This window comes from Pseudorasbora parva, chromosome 14, assembly GCF_024679245.1.
Source record: "Pseudorasbora parva isolate DD20220531a chromosome 14, ASM2467924v1, whole genome shotgun sequence".
In the NCBI taxonomy this organism is placed as follows: domain Eukaryota; kingdom Metazoa; phylum Chordata; class Actinopteri; order Cypriniformes; family Gobionidae; genus Pseudorasbora; species Pseudorasbora parva.
The window spans coordinates 25719909-25740880 of NC_090185.1; the positions used below are offsets into that span (position 1 = coordinate 25719909).

At 38.1% G+C, this 20972-nt stretch overlaps 1 protein-coding gene across 3 annotated transcripts in view; it reads left to right on the plus strand.

Annotated features, from left to right (window-relative positions):
* Positions 1-20972, plus strand: part of dennd1b (DENN/MADD domain containing 1B) — a 122452-nt gene that overhangs the window by 44771 nt on the left and 56709 nt on the right. For 2 of the 3 annotated variants that reach the window (XM_067416078.1, XM_067416077.1), the window contains exons 4-7: positions 9474-9523; positions 10268-10387; positions 14545-14614; positions 19907-19987. In XM_067416078.1, coding sequence (XP_067272179.1) covers positions 9474-9523; positions 10268-10387; positions 14545-14614; positions 19907-19987 — 321 coding nt within the window. Of the gene's footprint in view, positions 1-9473; positions 9524-10267; positions 10388-14544; positions 14615-19906; positions 19988-20720; positions 20775-20972 lie in introns of all 3 variants that reach the window. The other variant, XM_067416076.1, reaches the window with a different exon arrangement.

Sequence of the window (20972 nt, forward strand, 5' to 3'; positions counted from 1 at the left end):
TGCATCAGGCGCCAGTTCTAATAGAGAATATATACGCTTTAAGCTAGCACCTCAAAACTGCATGACCATGTCATGGATGGACATGGATTTATATGCCGATCTGAGATCAGGTATTATTCATTTCACATTTTTATTAAATATCATTAGCAGAATTTGACACCCGCCAAATGTGGGTGGATTTCAGCAATGGCGTGTAACACAGTAACTCCTACTAGCCACTTTGGCGGGTATATTTTTTTAGGCTATATATAAAACATTTTTCAATTGTAGTCTTTTGAAAAGTGCATCTCTCATCTCACCGACACAGAGTTGCACAAAAACCCGCCACCCCTCACTCACGCGTTTCATTTTTTCCGGATGAGCATTTCAGCTTGAATTTAAGAGTGAGATTTTTTGTGTTGCACATCATTTTACTCCTTTTTCCTCCTTTTTCCTTAATTTTACTCCTGCAGATTTTATGCGCGCACCCAAAGTGTGTGCACACATAAAGCCGCCTCTCAGTACTAAATTGAGTTCTTTTTCTCTGATTATTGTGTTTAAGCAGTCAAATGCACACAAAATAATGGCAAAATGCCAGTCTTGGCAAATGTTCACGTAAACACAGTCAGTTGTTTTTTAAGTGAACGTAAACATTTGAGAAAGACAATGCAGATGTAACAGTATTATGGATCGTTGTGTCAGGTCTTAAAGTGACAGGAGCCTAATATACAGTACCTGCTGCCAAATTATGAGACAATATAAAAAATAAAACGCACACACAGTGTGTGTGTATTTTTTTAATTTTATATTGATGTGAAAATGCTAAGTGGCTACCCTACTGAAAAATAAATATATTTGAATGAGTAATGCAATTAAAACGTACTTAATAGCCTTGAAATTGTACTTGTGGTATACTAAATTGATATACTTAAAGTCTGCTAATTTGAAAAAACTAATATTGTACTTAATGCACTTTAATTATCCAGAAATAGTAGAAATAAATAATATAGTTTAATAGCACTTTAAATATCTTACATGTACCGTATTTTCCGGACTATAAGTCGCTCCGGAGTATAAGTCGCATCAGTCAAAAAATGCGTCATGAAGAGGAAAAAAACATATATAAGTCGCACTGGACTATAAGTCGCATTAAGGCAGAGCGGGAGCCGCGCGCGCATGCGAGCACCCGCTCGCGTGCACTCGCTCGTGCCCACTCACTGTAAATAACCGAGCAGAAGAAAGAAAGTTTGAAGTGAGTGAGAAACTTGTAAGGGACTGGCGAAAAACAGAGGTTACTTTAACTGTAATGAAGAAAAAGAAGAAAGCTACTTGCGGACTGAAAGCAAGATGGCCAGAGCTGAAGGAACGAGTCCACAGACGCTTTAACTCTCTGCCGGGAGAGGCTCAGCCGCGCCAGTCAAACGCTTTGTGAATCATTCTCCGCTGCATATTTTATTACATGCAGTTTGTATTTTGCAGAATAAGATTTTCTTTATGGGAACATTTTGTTTGTGTTCAGTCTTTCTAAGTTGTTGTCTTTAAGTTAATATTTCAGTTAAGAGTTTTTTTTCTGTTTTCAGTTATTTTTTTCTGGGGTAGACTACAGGAGCAGCATAAAGCGCCCTCTCGCGGCTATGTTTATTCTTGTCAGTCAGTATGAATTAAATTTGATATATAAGTCGCACCTGACTATAAGTCGCAGGACCAGCCAAACTATGAAAAAAAGTGCGACTTATAGTCCGGAAAATACGGTAAACATTGATATCATACAGTGATCTTAAAATAAAGTTTTAATATTAAGAAATGTACATTGTGCAATAAAAAAATTCAATTGTAGGAAACAGCTACAATTATGAGAAATTAAGTAGCAGTTATGAGAATTTGTTGCAGTTGTGCGATAAAGATTTTGTCTGGCTATCACCAGACCAAGCTTGATCTTTTAAGATTGAACATTAGTCTGGGGAGTCTGTATTTTCTACTGCACAAGAGGCGTGATCAACGGGCATAGTTCAAATGACTCCGTACACAATTAGATAGTCAGACCACAAGAGGCGTGATCAACAGACATCGATCAATCGCTTCTCTATCCGTCATTGTGTTAAACCCGCCAATAGCGCGCCAGGTGGATAAGCCAGTCTGTCATTGGTTCCAGCAAATTTGTAACAGAAGCAGGATAAATTATTGTACAGGTTTTCAGCCTGAGCTGCAGGGCGATATCAAATCGCCGGCAGATCAAGCTGGGTTTACCCAGTCTAAGATAAAGTAGCATTTATGAGAAAAAGCTGCAGTTACAACGAGTTGCATCATTGATCAAAAAGTGGCAGTTTTGAAAAGTAGTTACAGTTGGCATTAATTCTTTTTTCCCCCATTCATTTACATTGTTGTAGGGCCCAGAGCCATATTTATATATAGAATGGAATAGATCTAATGCGCAATAGAACCAAGCATGCAGCCATCTTTAAAAATGTGTCTTTAAACTTCCTTTTTTGTGGTAGCTTTGTATATTTCTATGGCATTGCTGTCGAAGAGGAATTAGCTGGTAAAACGAGTGGTTCATTCATAAATCCGTAAGATCTTACCTTCATGCTGTGGAAATACAAACAGAAGACAGAACATCATGAGCACAGCGGTGAAAAGGGGCGGGGCTACGTGAGGTTTATATCAGTAATCAAACACCTAGCAACCACAAAGAACACCCTAACAACCATGTAACGGTATACAACCACACATTAGTAACAGCACCGCAATCACCACCAATGTTTTAGCATCGTGGCGGCGAGTTTTGCACAGGCGAGCAGGGCTCACGTTCCCTTTAGAGAATATAGTAGTTGACGCATTCGGTTTTGGACCCAGTAGCGTTTTCGTCATAATAACCATGGGGTGCTGCATGTGTTATGGCCGCATTCTCTGACACCCAGAGAGAGGGATATGGAGAAAGAAAAAGCAGGACTTAATTGGGGTTTGGGGGTACAGTGAACACTGACCTGTGGGGAGATTGGGTTTGAACCTGTCACTGGGATCTCTGTGCCATGGTGGCTCTGCCAGTCCCCCCCCCCCCTCTCTTTCTCTCTCTCTCTCTCTCTCTCTCTCTCTCTCTCTCTCTCTCTCTCTCTCTCTCTCTCTCTCTCTCTCTCTTTCGTCAGACACACACACAATCACACACTTCTCCCCTGCTGGAGACAGTTCCATAGCGCCGTGTAGACCTGCTGGCTGGCAGAATTTTTAAAGAGCATGGAGGTTTAAAGACAGAAACCCCTGGGGAGGAATCCCACCAGCTTGGAGAGAGAAAGGGGGAGTTTGCTCTCTCTCTCTCTCTCTCTCTATTCCTGTCTTTCTCTCACCTTATCTCTCTTTTCTCTCCTATCTCCGTCTGTCGGTCTGTCTGCCTGTCTATATATCTCAGTTCTCATGCTTTCTCTCCCTTTCCTTCCTTCTGCCTCTTTCTCTCCTTTTCTTTCTCCCTCTATTTCTCACCACATATCTCTCGCACCCCCTCCCTCCTTCATCCCAGTATTGACAGAATGAAGAAATGCTTTTCACTCGCTCATCCGGTGCAACGCTTAGTTCCCACTCACAACATCTTTCTCTCTCCCTTTTCTTTCTCTCTCTTTTTCTCCCTCGCTCCCTCCCATTCTTGTCTAGTTGTTCCCATCTAAATATTCAACTGTAACATTCACATCACCTAGTAACATTGGCTACATTCACGCTGCAGCTGAATGTGGCCCGAATCTGATTTTTTCCCTCTTGCAGATGTGACACAGATCAGTTTTTTTTATTTTATAGAAGCCCATTTCTGAGTAAAAAAAAAAACCCAGAATTGTGAGAGAAAGTTTAAAATAATACATTTGTGATTGTGTACAATAGTTGCATTAAGAGACATACATTTGCAAATATGAAAAATAAAGTAGACTGTAAACCCACACAAGTTGGCAAAAAGTTAAGAAAATCAGCAGAACTGGCAGAATTTAATTTTGTACTCATAGTTTTTAAGTGTTCGTAAATTGAAATGTTTGAGTAGCCTAGAAATCTAGACGCACCCTAGCAGCAGCAAATCTAATCTGCTGCGAGTGTCGTCTAGCAACTCTCAATACACATCTGAGCTGTAAAAACCAAACTCTGGTCAGGCCAATCACATCATGTATAGAGTCGGTGGGCGGGGCTTAACATAATGCTGGCCGAGTTGCGTTTGCGTGCTTCTAGTAAACACTGGCGAACGGCGGTCTTTCAAATCAGCTGTGAGCGTGACTCTGGAAGACTTGGAGTTAAGCTTTTCTCTGAGAAAAGAACAAAGAACGGCACTGAAGTCATTCTTAAAAAGGGAAGATGTGTTCAGAGTTTGAGTAAACTAATTCATACATTTAACTTGAAATTAAATGTAAAAAAAATGTATTAGTATAAACTTGGCTATCTCTAACAAGCTAATTCAGAAAATGCTATCTTGCTAATTTGCTAACATGTTTACAACAGCATAGTATAGAATTTGCTGAATGAGTGTACTTGCTCTCAAACCAAAAAAAAAGAAAGTTCTAAATACGCGTAAGTTAATTTGACTGAACTACTTCGTTTAATTTAAGTTTGTCCTCAAACTAATTCATTATGTTGATCGTTTAGGGTTTACAGTGTAGCAAATGCATGAACATTGTAATTATGAGAATTAAAGGGTTAGTTCACCCAAATTGAAAATTCTGTCATTAATTAGAAGATATATTTGATGAAATCTGAGAGCTTTCTGAACCACCCGTAGGCGATTAATTTAATTACTACTTTCAAGGCTCAGAAAAATAGTAAAAACATTGTTAAAATCATCATTCTGACTCCAGTGGTTCAACCTTACTTTTACGAAGCAACGAGAATACTTTTTGTAATAATGAATAATGACTTTGTTTAACAATTTCTTCTAGTCTGGGTCAGACTCATACACAAACAGAGCAGCGTTTCCAGAACGCCAGCTTACCATTGGCCACCACTGTTCATGTGAGCCTCACAAGTCGTTCTGCCGTAGAACTAGGAAGCACTGAACTGTATTTACTACGTCAACAGCGTGTAAGTCTGACAAGAAATTGTTGAATAAAGCTGTTATTTTTGTTTGTTTTTTACGCACAAAAAGTATTCTCGTCACTTCATAACATTAAGGTAGAACCACTGGAGTCACATGGACGATTTTAACTTTACTGCCTTGTCTTTACTGCCTTTCTGAGCCTTGAAAGTGTTAATTAAATAGCCGTCTATTGAGGGGTCAAAGAGCTCTCTGATTTCATCAAAAATATCTTCATTTGTGTTCTGAAGATGAACGAAGGTCTTATGGGTTATGAACAACATGAGGGTGAGTAATTGATGACAAATTTTAATTTTTGGGTGAACTAACCCTTTAAAGTTACAGTTGCACAAAATAAAGTTGCAATGATATAAATAGTTGCAGAGGAGAAATGGTTACAATTATGAGAATTATAGTTGCATTATGAGAAATGGTTACAATAAATAATATTTTACCAGAAACGGTGGCAGTAAAAAGAAATTTGCAATTGTGAGATAATCACAGATTAGTTATTCAAAATAGTAACAATTGTGCAAAATGTCACAATTATCTAAAATGAAATTGCAATTTCGTGACAATATTGAGAAATCTTGACTTTTTTTTGTTCATTATATAATACTTTTTATACATATCATATAACACTTTTGTCATCATTGCTCCTTTGAAAGCAACCTTATAGTCAAATGTCTCCCTATCGTCAACTACTTGACACTGATTGCTTCTGTGTTGTGGTTCTATTTCTGGCTCTAATCGTGCACCCATGCCATCAGAATGGGGCAGTTTGGCTTGAGGTGTGAACGCTGTCATTATGCAGAAGCCTGAGCGAAGCAGCACAATCCCCTGATATCTGCTGCTGCTGATGCCAGTGCTGGATCTTCTGCTCACATTCAGCCCAGAAGAAGCTCCCTTCCTCTGCAGGGAGTTCAGGGAGGGAGCGGTAGTGTCTCCCGGTAGCGTGGGGCGGTAATAAATGCTGCTGGTGGAGGAGAGAGAGAGATAGTGATAGAGGAGAAGCTGTGATTGCAGGCCTCCGCAGTGGGACCAGGGGGGAATGGAGACTGCTGTCTCATTGAGTGATATCCCTGTCTCAACAGTAAATAAATAATGCAGCCTGCAGAGTTCACCCTGCCTCCTCCAGTGAGTTGTAAATGCATTAGCTGTTTTATATTCTTTTGTCTTGGGAAAATGGTTGGGAGGGAGGCAGAGAAAGGGGAAAACAGTACAACCAAACAACAGGAACGACGGCAACTCACGTTACACCTTTTCACACGATCTGACTCTCCTCCCAGAGCACACTTTGGTATAGTCCCCCGATCACCTGGATGAATAGTAATAAAACGCCACGAGAAAAAGGTGTGTAATGCACATGCGCACAGAGATTTAGATCTACTAAAACCTTGAGGAGAACCGTGAGAATATTTCACTTAGATGCCGGAAGCCAAGCGGCTCAGGTTTAACGGCTACGAATGGGTTTGATAATCAAACATGAAATCAAAATTCAACCAAAAATGACTTGTATGACTTGTTTTTGACTCCACTGACTTCCATTGTATGGACAAAAACATTCTTCAGAATATCTTCTTTTGTTTTCCTTATATCAACTTTTCATGATACTAATGGATTAAAATCAGATAGAAGGTTTTTCCCTGTTACAAAACAAGTAAAAATGGTTGCAAATGCCATTTCACATTGACATTTAATGAAAGGAGTTATTAAAAAGGCACAGGCTTTGGAGTTTCTGTGGTCTTAATCATTGGCTTTTCTTGTGTTTATTGAATTCTTTTGATTGTTTCAGCTGACATGACATTATGAATGCATTCATTCAGCTGCATATCATCACAAATATCGTCTTTTGTTTAGTCCGAATGTGCGGATTTCATTCTTAGTTCCTGTCTCGCAGCTCAGATTGACAGCAGGGACCGGCGTTGACTGGCGTCAAGCAGGCCGGTGTGAGACCCGCGACAACTTCTGCATCTGCGAAGGAGACGATTTTATTTGTGTAGCATCCGTTTGCATACGCTTCTGCAAATGCGTGGCGCAGCTTGGCATAAACACTCGGGGGAAGCGCCTATAGGAGTTAATGATAGTAGCAGTCACATACGGCGGCATCAGGCTTGCGTACGCGTGACAGCTTTACTGCCGTACAGTCATCCGCCGCGCCACGACACGGCGAGGATGTTTCTGCCGCTGCCAACGTTCCTCTCTCGCCTGCCAGAGCCTTCAATCTCCTCGCCGCTCTCTGTATCACATACTAACTCTCTCACTCTGTCTTCCCCCATCAGCACCACCGCCTCCCACCGAGAACAGCAACCAGTCATCATCCGCGCCGTACATGCATATATACGCAAATAAAAACAGACACCCTCGCAGGCTGGCACACATCCGCGCACGTTGACCGATTAATTTAGTTTTAAGGTGCAGGTACGGGTGTGGAAGCCGCGTTTGAACTACCCAGCTGCCTCCAAATACATCGGCACCATTCTTTTGAATGGTCGCAGCTTGTTATACTTTGAGCTGGGGATCACTGGCAGTTCCCCATGGCTAGTCTACAGCCCAGGACTGGCCAGACGTGGCTAACCCATATGGCTATGTAAATCCATATGCTGCTGGTGCTAGGACTCTCCCTCTGGGGTTGTGCGGGAAGGTAAAGCCCCAAAGGCTGGGGCTGCTTTGCCCCCCCCCCCCCCCCCCCCCCCATCCTTCCCGCATCTCCTCTGAACCCCTAGTGCTGCTCAGCCATTGTTCCAACAATCTGCCGTCACCTCCGTCATCCCCACACCTCAAGCGAAACGATCAATGAGCTAATGGCCGCTAATTATTTTAGTCTCTGATCGCCCTCCCCTTTACGTCAGCTTGGTGTCGTTTCCCTTTAAATCCATCCGTTTGCTCATTTGTTTGCCAACTCCTGTTCTGCGTAATGAACAGTTATTTGATATACTGATTTACACCGTTTGCCCTACAAACCATGGTGTTTTAGAAAAGTGGTGTGCTTTTACTTTTCTAATCAATTGAACTTCATCACTGATTTTCATCTGGTAGACAAAAATAAAAACAGGAGAAAAGTCCCTTAGACTTGCATTATAAAGGTATCTAGGGACCAACATATCACAGAAACATTAGTCTCTTTTCACTTGACAATATGCAGCCATCATGCAATGCACTAAAACGTAAATATGTTTTTTTGTTTGTTAGCCAGCTACTGTTTTGCTAAACAAAGTTATTTTGAAAATGATTTACACAATTTCTCCTACAAACCATGGTGTTTGTGAAAAGTGATTTTTCACTTTTCTAATTAATTGAACTTAAGATTTTCGTTTGACAGCCAAAATCAAAACAAACAAAAGTCTTACATTAGAACCATATCTACGGACCAGAATATCACAGAAATGTTATGCTCTTTTGACTTGAGATAATATGGCGCAACCAACCATAGCAACCATTCAGCAATACACTAAAACGTAAATTTGTTTCTTTGCTTTTGTTTGCCAGCTACTGTTCTGCATAAGTTATTTGATATACTGATTTACACCGTTTGCCCTGCAAACCGTAGTGTTTGAGAAAAGTGATGTGCTTATACTTTTCTAATGAATTGAACTTATGATTTTCGTCTGGCAGACAAAAATAAAAACAGGAAAAGTCCCTTAGACTTGCATTATAAAGGTATCTAGGGACCAGAATATCACAGAAACGTCGACAATATGCAGCCACCATGCAAAGGACTAAAACATAAATAAATTTGTTTGTTTGTTGGTTTGTTAGCCATTTTGAAAATGATTTACAGCATTTCCCCAACAAACCATGGTGTATGTAAAAAAATATTTTTCACTTTTCTAATCAATTGAACTTAAGATTTTTGTCTGACAGACACAAATCAAAACAAAGAAAATAAACTCTTGTGACCAGAATATCACAGAAATGTTATGCTCTTTTGACTTGAGATAATATGGAGCAACCAATCATAGCAAACCATTCATTAATACTCTAAAACGTACATACGTTTGTTTGGTTGTTTGTTTCCCAGCTACTGTTCCGCGTAATGAATATTTATTTCAAATGAAGCCGTTTCATTTGATTAACACGTGCGCACCTCAAACTATGTAGGAAACGCGAAAATGTGTTTTTACTTTTCTAATCGATTGCACTAGATTTTCGCCTGGCAGACGGGAAACTGCTGAAAAATCATTTAGACGTACATTAGCGCCCTATCTGGGGACCAGAATATCATAGAGGCATAAAGTTGCCAATATGCATTGAACATTGCACTAAAACACTCCGAACACATTAGCAACCTCATAGCAACACCCTGGCATGTTCTCTGTTTGTCACATAATCCTCTTTATCATGTCATGTCATATCATTAAGTCATTAATTAAGGCTTATCCTTGAAAAACTTATTTTGATTAGTGAACAATGGCATGAATTGAATGACCCCTAATGTCTCTTTTTTGTTTCTTTCCAGGAGGTCCTGCAGACAGTGCCTAAGTTCTGTTTCCCATTTGACGTGGAAAGGTAGGAAGTCCCTCACGCTTCCAGAAAAGAAGTCAATCGATGTGTGAATTGGGAAAAATTAGGATGTTTGTTTACACAACACTCACTCACACATGCTTTAAGGGGCTGTCGTAAACGAAGCACAGGGTAGAGCTGAACACCTTGTTTGGTTTCAGTTGTACTAGTCTCTAATGTCAGACCCTTCACTTGAAGCTCTGTAGAAATAAAGCACCTTTATAGAAATTAAGACACCCCCCCCCCCCCCCCAGTAGACAGTGTCTGTCCTAACTGAAATGATGTGAGACACATCTCCTGAATAAACAGCAGTATGTGTGTGTGCGTTTGAAATGAAAAATGGAAAGTGCTGTTGTATAGTGTATGTGCTGTGTGAGAATTTAAACACTTTCTTCCAGCTAAAGCTTTCTTGCTGCCATCTAGTGGAGATAAACTACACAGTCACCCTTGGTTTAGTTCTTACAACCTTAAATGTAATACAATCGTTCTGCTGCCAAATGTATACTAGTGAATGCTTTTAAAATGCACATTTTTCTTAATGTGAGTTTTTTTTCTCCACATATTGCCTTTTTGATAGCTTTTCAGATATTTTACATGGATATGAGTGTATTTTGCTCTTTTATGATTATGCTGAAAATTACAGTCGCTGGCTAATACTCAGACCATTCCATCAAATATGAAGTGAAGTGTACGCTTTGATAAAAGATTAATTTCAGCCTTGTTTTTCCCTCTCTTTGTGGTGGGCTGCAGAGTGTCCCAGACTCAGGTGGGCCAGAACTTCACGTTTGTGCTCACAGACATTGACAGCAAGCAGAGGTTTGGTTTCTGTCGGCTAACGTCCGGCTGCAGGGTCTGCATCTGTTTGCTCAGGTAAGAGGTTTTAGTTTATTTATGCACTTTTTAAACTTCTAAAGTGCATAATTAGTTATTTGAATGTTGATAAGTCGAGTATTCATCAAGACATTTCTTGAGAAATACCGTGTGTCTGTTTTCCTTTTTAAGGGAAACCAATTCTAGATGAATCATCAAAAGGGATTTGAAACAAACAATACTTCACTTTTATGAAATAATAATAAACAGATTAAAAATACTCCTTTTTGCTTCCATTCTGAACCGTTCCAATGACAATAGAAAGCAGCAGATTGAAGACTGTTACTGTTGCATAAACGATAAACCAGTGTATTTAATAATACAAAGTAATTTAGTAATTCAGAGCAGCTCAACTGGGACATATCACATTATTTTTCCCCTCTGTCTACACTGTATTGATGGACAATCGCAGGTTTATCATCGTCATGATGAGCTGCTGTCGAGATCTCTCCTCCTCCCTTCCCAACCAGGATGGCCTTTGTTTTTTGTGTGTGTGTGTGTGTTTTCTCTTTCTCTCCACTCGTTATTCAGGCACAGAGGCATGCCGGAGACGGTTCACCAATAATTATGCATGAAGCCCTGCTGCCAATTAGCAAGAGTCTCCCCTGTCCCTTTCACTGAGTTTTACATGCTAATTCATTTGACATATGATGTATAAAATTCATTATGCATTCTGAGTAGTTTGCATGGCTTCCTTCATTCATAATAAGAAAAGCATTTTGAAAGTTTTGCTTTTTTTTTTCTTCTTCTTCTTTTTTTTTAGACCCTAGACTTATTTTGTTTATATCATGTATTTGGAACGAACATGGTGAAACATTAAATACCAGAGGAAAGTTTTGTTTTTCTACCCCCTTATATAGTGTGTGTGTGTGTGTATGTATATATATATGTGTGTGTGTGTGTGTGTGTGTGTGTGTGTGTATTCAGACACCTTCAACATTTTCTCATTTACCATTAATACCATTTTTAGAAAATGGTATTAATGATATCATATAAAATATTTTTTTTTAGATTTTTGTAAGTTGACACTTTCTTATTTACACACATATACACTCTCCAGCGGAATATAAAAGAAAAGTAATTAAAACAGTTTGTGTCCTTGTGATTGTTGAAGTCCTGGGACCATAAAATTGTCACCTAAGCTTACACAAGGAAGTTGCCTAATGAGAGGGACAGTTTTATGTGGACGGCCCTTTGTAGCTTTGCAGGTTTAGCCCAGGCCAAATAGGCCACGGTTCCTTCAGGCCAAACCACTTCAAAAACACAAGCGTTCCGTTTTACCCCACCCTCTGCGCCCATTCGGCCCTTGGACACTCTCAGCACATAGCCTTCGGACATCTGCGAGACCCCAGATGAAATAGACCCCCTCTCTCTCGCTCTCTCTCGCCGGTTTTATTTGATGGCTGGGACCCGACTTGGCGTCTTCCTCAGACAGCATAGGTTTTCCTCAGTTAGTGGTCATTTAGCAATTTCTTTTCCTTAGCTGGACATAAAACTCAGGAAAAGTCGGTAATCATGTAATCGTATCTCATCCTGGGAAGGATACAAGGTGCAAGCTGACTTGATTTTAAAGCTCCTAAATACCTCTGATGATTTAGGACGCATGTTGATTTAAGGGCCGATTAGATTGTACAGGCGTATGAGACAAACCAAAGGCCATTCATGCAGCGTAAAGCTTTGTTTTCAGATTGATTTACAGTGGGATTCTAAAGTCTGAGACTACTAGTGAGATTGTTCTAAATAAGTTTAATAAAAGGAATTAGCATAGCAATTTGTTTTGAAGTTAACAATTTGATTTCCCCTTAGTACTAAATATTTAATATTTTATTAATTTCATTAAAAAAAAAAACTATACTAAAACGTTTTCTATTTCCAGGTTTTAAATCCTAGATTTTCATTATGGTCTTCAATATTTATCGATTTAAACATAACTTTTGCCAAGCAGTTGCAGGGATTTATTTAAGTACTTAAGTAGCTCGCACTTAATTCTTGAAAATACACATACATCTTTTCTAATCGTGTCATGACCTACACATTCTCTCATTCATTGGTGGTCAGTTTCTGTCATTTTTTTTTCCAGCTATCAAACCATTCGCTCAAGCTTATCTGATGCTTCTGGCTATGGAAGCAAGGAGCTCGAGTTTGTTAGGGATTGCCAGTAAGCCACAGATAAGTTGGTTTACTCTTCGAGTACACACGGCGCTAGAGAACCTAAAAGGGCCGTTGAGATTGGCTCGTCTCAGCACAGTTCAGCATGATGAATGTTCCTCTATCAGAGGATTTGCCGAATACAAACACATTTTTACTTACTAGCTGTGAAGAGATTGGGCTGGGGTGCCGTGCTCCCCTCAGCCTATTTAAAAAAAGAAAAAGAAAAAGAAATTAAAAAAAGAAAAATGGTGCTCCTGCTTTATGACTTGAAATAAAAAAATGAATCCAAGGTTTTGTGAAAGGTATTCCTCCCTGGATATCTTCACAACGCAAGTCTGCAGCTTATAGAGCAGTGATTTATTTGACTTTAATACAAAAGATTTACATGCTCTCATTTAAGAGTATAATGAGTGTTTGTGCTCTCCAAGGCCTGCCGTGCCTTTCTGACAAGGAGTTTAAATCCCCTTCACATGTGAAAAATGAAGGATTAGCATCCAGGAGCCTCGCATTTCAAACAAAGAGCGAGCAGGAGAGGAGATAATGATTTTTCTTTGTTGTGCAATGCAGCTTGAGCAAGGTGTCGGTCAATTACGATATTTCAAACAACGCGTCATGCTAACTAAAACACGCCACAATCCAGGCCATGGATCATTTTTTCTCGCCCGTCTGCAATTTGCATAGGCGCATTTCATTTAGAATAGTGTGACCTGGTTTGCGATCATTGACATGCATGTCAAAATATTGGCATGTTAAGAGATGATTGTTTTAGGTTAATGGTCACCCAGACTTGAAACTCGCACGCTTGAGCGCACATCTCTGGGAACGGCTTGCCACTGGCCCCTTTCTACGCATTCGGCAATATGAAAATTTGCATTAGATACACTTAGTTGTGTTTTTTGTTGTCTGTTAATTCCAGTCTGCTGGAGAGCCCACTGACCCATGGAAGGATAAAAAAGGGGGAAGAAAAACTTGAATCAAGACACTGCATGCTCTGTGGGTCAACTGAGATCAGTTGATATGAAACCTTGCTTTTTCTTCTTCAAAAATTACCACATTCCCAGTAATTCTTTACTTTCATCGTAGCCAATTAAAGTAATCAAGCAGTAGCGACAAACAAAAGTCAAAGCGCTGGAAAAGAATAGCTGATGTAATCGCTCTCAGTTAAGTGTGAGATTTCAGACCGAGTCGAAATGCATGTTGTAATCACGCCTACATACCGGGAAAGAAAAAGTCAGAGCCCGCTAGCAGGCCGCATTTTTTCACTAGATTGCATAACAAAATAAATGGTGTGTGTGTTCTTACAACCTTCAAGCCAAAACAACACATTGGCCGCGTTCCATCTTTAAAGGCCTGTCAACTTTGCCAAGATTCTGTCAGGCTGCAACACACACAATGTTGCAGATACTCTTGGCTAGTCATTGTGTGATTAGTTAAAACACATTGATAAGGTGTGAATTATTTTTTTACTCCTGCTGGGAAATTAATTTGAAGGAGGGGGTAAAAAACATAGAGTAGTGACATATGTAGTAACTTAATGTACGACAATGAGGTTCAGGTTGTGCATCTGGGCACAGCATGCTTGTAAACCATCCCATCTCTGGTTTATTACAGGCTACAGTGGTCCAGTCATGTTTTTGTTGAAGAAACCAAATACTTTTATTTAGCCCGCTCCATGGTTGGAATGTTTAAAATGCAAATGTCAGCGAGAACCAAGAATGTTGTATCAAGGTTTACTTACCTGAAAATGCTAAAGGAAGTCTAACGCTGGGTCTACACCAGACGCAACAAAAGCAAATGGAAGCCATTATAATCTATGATGCTGTCTACACCGAATGTGCCACGGCACAAAGAAAAAAAACATGATGTAACACACAAGGTTAAAATTCAAGCGGTGGAAGAATCGTCTGTAGTAGTGCAGATTTAATAAAATTGATGTTTATAGCTTTTTCTTGTTAAATATTCCGTAATATTTGTTTAATGTATATTTATTTCTGTTTTTTTGGCAGCTATCTCCCATGGTTTGAGATTTACTATAAGCTGCTAAATACCTTTGCAGACTACTTATCAAAACACCAGGTAAGTTAAGGGAAATTTTCAACTTTTCTTCACATGAAAAAAAATAAAAAGGGTAACACGTAATTTTACACCATCCCTGTTACAAATGTTACATGTACCTGCTATAACAGGAAATTATGCATAATTACATGCAACTAACCCTAAACCGAACCTAATCCTACCCTAAACCTATAGTAAGTACATGTAGTTACTTAATATAACTCAGTACTATTAACAAATAGTACAAATACACCAACAAAGACACAAAGACACCTTGTAATAAAGCGTAACACTGTATTTTAAGTCGGCGTCTGTACATTGGATTTTTAATAATATTTATTAACTACATGTACTTACTATACAGTTACAGTTAGTGTTTTGTTTAGGGTTAGTTACCTGTAATTATGCATAATTGACATGTAGTTACGTGTAACTATGTCACCTTAAAATAAAGTGTTAACAAAAAGAGCACCATAATAATATATTTTATGAAATATTTCTGCATATAAAAAAACAGATAATTTATGTAAAATTGTTCATAATTTTTTTTAATGTAAAATAATTTTTAAGTACAAACTTGCTTAAAAACTTTTTAAAACACCAGCTAAGTCAAAATCTTCAACTTGTCTTCAAATGAGAAAAACTGGCAAAATTTCAATACAAATTTATGAAATTCACATTAAATGCGGCAACCGCTTGAAGAATTTTACACAGTTTTACACTTTTAAGGCAGTTTAGTCTTGCAAACTTTTTAAAACTTATCGAAACATTAGGTGTGTACTTGTTTCCACATGGAAAAAAAAACAAGCAACATTTTAATATGTAAGAATAGTTTTATGAAATATTTACATGAATTCACATTGAATATCATATATATTATATACATTATATATTGGATCAATGGCATGACGAGTATATTTTTGTGTCCAAGTGCATTATTTCCTAAAATAATTTGATAAGTTAATGACATTTTTTTAATACATTTAAGTAATGATACAAATTAAACATGTCAGGAACTGTCCAAACAAATGAACAAATGAAGGAAAAAAAACTATTTAAAATGGTTTCTTAATAATAAAAAATGTACAACATGGCATAAATTTGGATTTGAACCCTTTCATATTATCACATTTTATAAATATCAGCAGTTTTAAAGCTGTTAAGATCATTGAAAAACATTTGATTGTCAGGGTGCCACAACTGCAAACATTTGTATTCTGAATGGACAAGATAACAACAGTAAATATGATAAAGCATCATCCAGAGGAGCCCAACTGATTCCTGTGGAAGAGTGAACACGTTTTTTTAGGTCTCTCTCAAATACTGGCTCATTTCAAGCATGTGCTGAGATGGAACCTGGAACCCCACCTGACATGGAAAGTTGGTACACTTTCCATGTCAGGTGGTACCACCTGACATATAAAAACAGTCAAAAAATATAATCAAAAGGAAATGTTATTTAACAACTGAAATTTGTTTAAACACATTGTTCATGACTTAGTTTTGAAAATATTTTTAAAGAAGAGTTTTAATTTCAATACGTAAACATATCCAACAGTATCATAAAGTTTATTAATGAACTGTAAACATGTGTAACTGTAAAAAAAAAAAAAAAACCTTCCTCTGCGAGGTGGCTTTTTCATGTGGCTGATTGCGCCTAGCCGGACCCCCTATTGAGCAAACTGCTAATGTCACAAACGGCATTGAAATTTCCCACTTTCCTGCCATCCAGCTTGTGAGCCAAAAGTGCCACTGCAAAGCAAAACTTGAGTGTTTTTTTTTTTTGTGTGTGTGTGTGTTTGCAAAGACAAAGGAGAAAGAAAAACGTCATCTATAATCCATCTCAGCGAAACAGGCACAGTTGGTTGGTTGCGCTTTGCTTTGCAGTGTTGTTGACATTTAACAGACCGAGCATCGAACAGGAAGTCAGTCCTTATGATATACGGGAAAACAAATTGTCAGGAAATACACTGTGCCAAATCGTTTTGTTTTTTTCCCTTTCTGAAAGTTTCACAGCAGTAGCAGACGAAGTAAAGTTTGAATTAGGAAAAGGGGATGAAAATATTAAGCTAACATCAAATGAAAAACAGAGTTTGTGTGGAGCCAGTGTGCAACTGAATTGCTCCGAGTTTCTCTATCAGTCTCTTATCATTCAGTTATGTGTAACGGAGCCGCTGAAAGAGAAGTGAAGAAGACCAAGCCTCCGCTACACAAACAAATCATGGGCTAAGTACACTGGGAGACACAGGGGTCAGGAAATAAGCTGTAAGATGCTCGGTGTCATCGACCCATTACATTGCCAAAAGTATGCCTCTTTTTCTTTTCTACTTTAAAAAAAAAAAAAAAGAGTTTCCCACTCATTCTCTAATTCCATGTTGTTCTATATGTAAAGCACATTCTCTTTTTTTTGTTTCTGCAGATTCTCTTATTTATAGCAACTTTCAAAAGATCTTTAGCTTCAATTAGGAGACTATTGTAGTGAACAGATTGAATTGATTCAACTCAGAAAGTTTTCTTTTGGGAAAAAATGTGCCGCCTGTACAACAAGAACGATTCAATACATTTAAACCCAGTACACATAAAACAAACACACAAAGAAAAGCTAAAAAATAGTGAGATTATTTTTAAGCAGTACACCGTGTAAATCAGTGCAACAATTTATTTAAAATGTGCATTAAATATGGAAATTTAGGCAAGCATAGTATTTACACATTTTTATTGTGTAAACCATTTTTACAAATTATTTGCACAGAGATTTGCAGTACATGCAGCAATTTATGTAAGAATAATTTCAGAAAAGATTTACACATTTTAAATAACATTCGTTTTTTTAATGTACAATTTAGACAGAAATTTGCATTAAAATGCGACAGTTTATATAAGAACCACCTTTGCTAATGATTTGCACAGAAACTTGCACTAAATGCAACAATTTATGTAAAAATTGTCTTATGGAAGATTGACACAAATTTTAAATGAAAATAGTTTTTATGAATAGTTTAGACAGAAATTTGCATTAAATGTGGCAATTTAGGAAAGAATAGTTTTTAGTTTTAATTTATGAATTAAATGCGATATTTTTAATACAAGAATGTTTTTTACGAATTATTTTCACAAGTTTGCAGTAAATGCAGCAATTTATGTAAGAGTGTTTTTTTTTTAATAAAAGATTTACACAAATTTTAAATAAAATAGTTTTATGTAGAATTTAGACAAAAATTTGCATTAAATTAGACCGTTTATATAAGATTGTTTTTGCGCATGATTTGCACAGAAAGTTGCACTAAATGCAGCAATTTATGGAAGAATAATTTTAGGAATTATTTACACACATTTTAAATGAATATAGTTTTTACAATTTAGACAGAAATTTGCATTACAGGTGGCAATTTAGGCAAGAATAAGTTTAGGAATTATTTACACATTTTATTGTATGTGTCAATTTTGTGTGAAAAAATGTTTATGTACAATTAAATACGACAATTTATAGAAAATTTATATATAAGAACCGTTTTTACAAATTATTTGCACAGAAATGTGCAGTAAATGCAGCAATTTATGTAAGAATTGTTTCATGTAAGATTTAGACACATTTTTTAATTAAAATTTAGGCAAAGAAGTATTTACACAAATGACCCTACTTTATATTAGGTGGTCCTAACTACTATTCACTAAAGTTTAAATGAATAATTTGATACAATGCACTTATTGTCTACACACATGTTTTTACATTGTTCTCACATTTTTAAAATACCTGCATGCAATTACAATCTTAATTAATTTCTGTAGTTACACTGTTGACCCTTCCGTTACACCTAACCCTACCCCACACCACCACACCTGTCCCTAACTTCACCCGTATCCATCTCAATATCAGCAAAAGTGTACAGCAACACAAATACATTACAAGTGCTTCAGTGTAAATACAAGTGTTTTTCATGTTACTGCCACCTAATACAGAGTGGGACCACACACATTTTTATTGTGTATGACACTTTTGTGTGAAAAATTGATTTGTACTATTTATAAATTAAATGTGTAACTTTATATATGTGAAATTTTCATTAAATTTGACAATTAATGTGCAAACGTTTTTTCAAAACGATTTGCACTAAATGCAGCAATTTATGTAGGAATGGTTTCTTGAAAGATTTACACATTAATCGTCAATGAAAATCGTTTTTACATTCACTTAAGACTGAAATTTGCCTTATATGTGACCAGTAATACAAGAACAGTTTTACAAACGATTAAATGCAAGTTTCCGTAATGGGTCACGTTTATAAAACTAAAGCACAATAACGAGTCTAAATCATTCATAAAAGTATTCTTAAGTAAATTGGTGCATTAAAATTCAATGCGGGAATGAATTTATGAACTGTTTTCATAAATTTGTTGTGTACAGTGGTTTTATAATTTGCATTAAATGTGACCGTGCGAATACTTCTGGTGTTTCGAGAATCAAGCCCATTATAATTTTTTTAACAATAATTATATTTTTAGTTGGTTTTGTGACTCTACCCCTGTCTAACAACAGCTAAACTTGTACGCGTAAATGAATTTCCTTGAGCAAGCAAGCATGATCGGGTTGACTTTTGGCGTTCCGTTCCGCGTGAGGCGGCGTTGACTGACGAGGAAGGACAAGAGCGATGAAGGTTTATGGCGAGGGTAAATGAAGTGTTTCCTCAGGCTGTGTTACTGACCATGCGTGTGAGCATCCAGGCTCTCGTGACAGCAGCTCACACACCCCCGCACACACACATGTACAAGCACACGGCCATATACGCTGCGAGCTCTGGCCGCACGGCTAATCTGGGAACTTGCTTACAAGGAAAGGGCATTTCTAAATATGTGCCTAACTGTTGGATGTCAGTCTTTGTTTTAACAGCAACAGCATCGCTATTCTACAGCAAGTTTGAGAGGGTAAATTGCGCTCTTGTCATAAAAGCTCGTAAAAGCTCAGCGTTATAATCCTGAGGCCTGTTTTGTGGCAAAGCTTTTCTCCAATGGCTTCTTAAAGCCGCCCGCTCTGAGCAAGGACCTTTGGTTAATTACGAACAGCCAATGTTTGCCATAAATCATCCCCAGAATAATAAGCGTCTGCCACAGCCTAGCTTACCGTCTCTTAACCTCAGGATCGCTCGTTAAATGTGTGTCAGTCGGATATATTTCTCTTCCGTAGACTGCTGTAGGAATACTTTACGCTGACTGCTTTAAATCATAGAATCTCTTTTCTTTTGTGCTCGTTCAGTTGTGCCCTTTTCTCGTTTGTTTGTTTTTCATATTAGTCCTTTTTTTCTGTGTTCCTCACAGGAAGAGGACTTGAACGACATGTTGGAAACGCTGCACAACCACCCTGTGCCAAAGCCGAATATGCCAGTAAATCTGAGTGTGGTAAGTACTGGGGAGGAATAACGGTTTGTTTAGAAACAGAAGTGGGACCGCCGGCTCTCTCAGCCTCTTGCTCTGATAAGAGACGGCTGGGCAGAGCTAAACATAATGACCATAGATTAACACTGACTTAAACAGCTGCCAATGACAGACTATCTATCTATCTATCTATCTATCTATCTATCTATCTATCTATCTATCTATCTATCTATCTATCTATCTATCTATCTATCTATCTATCTATCTATCTATCTATCTATCTATCTATCTATCCATCCATCCATCCATCCATCCATCCATCCATCCATCCATCCATCCATCCATCCATCCATCCATCCATCCATCCATCCATCCATCCATCCATCCATCCATCCATCCATCCATCCATCCATCCATCCATCGGTCTCACTGTCTGTCTCCTTCGTTCTATTTATATCTATTCGTCTGTCGTTGTATTGTTCTGTCTGTCGCTTGTATTATTCACCCACCCATCCACCCATCCATCCATCCATCCACCCATCTTTCCATCATCCACCCATCCACCCATCCATCCACCCATCCATCCATCCATCCATCCATCCATCCATCCATCCATCCATCCATCCATCCATTTCTATCTGTCAGTATTTTGCAGTCTATGTCAGTTTTTTTGTAGTCTCTGTCTGTCTATGTTTATGTCTATATGTTTGATCTCTCCATCTAATCCATCTACATTCTTTCCTTCATTTTTTGCAAGAGCAACCACTTACATTTTGCCAATGGGCAAGTAGTGCAAGATCCAGGAAGCACGGTGAGTGGGGAGAGAGTGTTCTGAAGGGAGAGGGATGAAAAGAGAAAGAGAGAGAACGGGGCAGTTCTGAAATTTGGAGCCGTTGGCCTAATCGCATGGGAGACAGCTTTCCAATTTTGCCAAATAATCCATCTCTATTCTTTTTTTAAAATATGGCAAAAACCCACCCTGGGTCTTGCTGTCAGTTCTTTCTTTTTT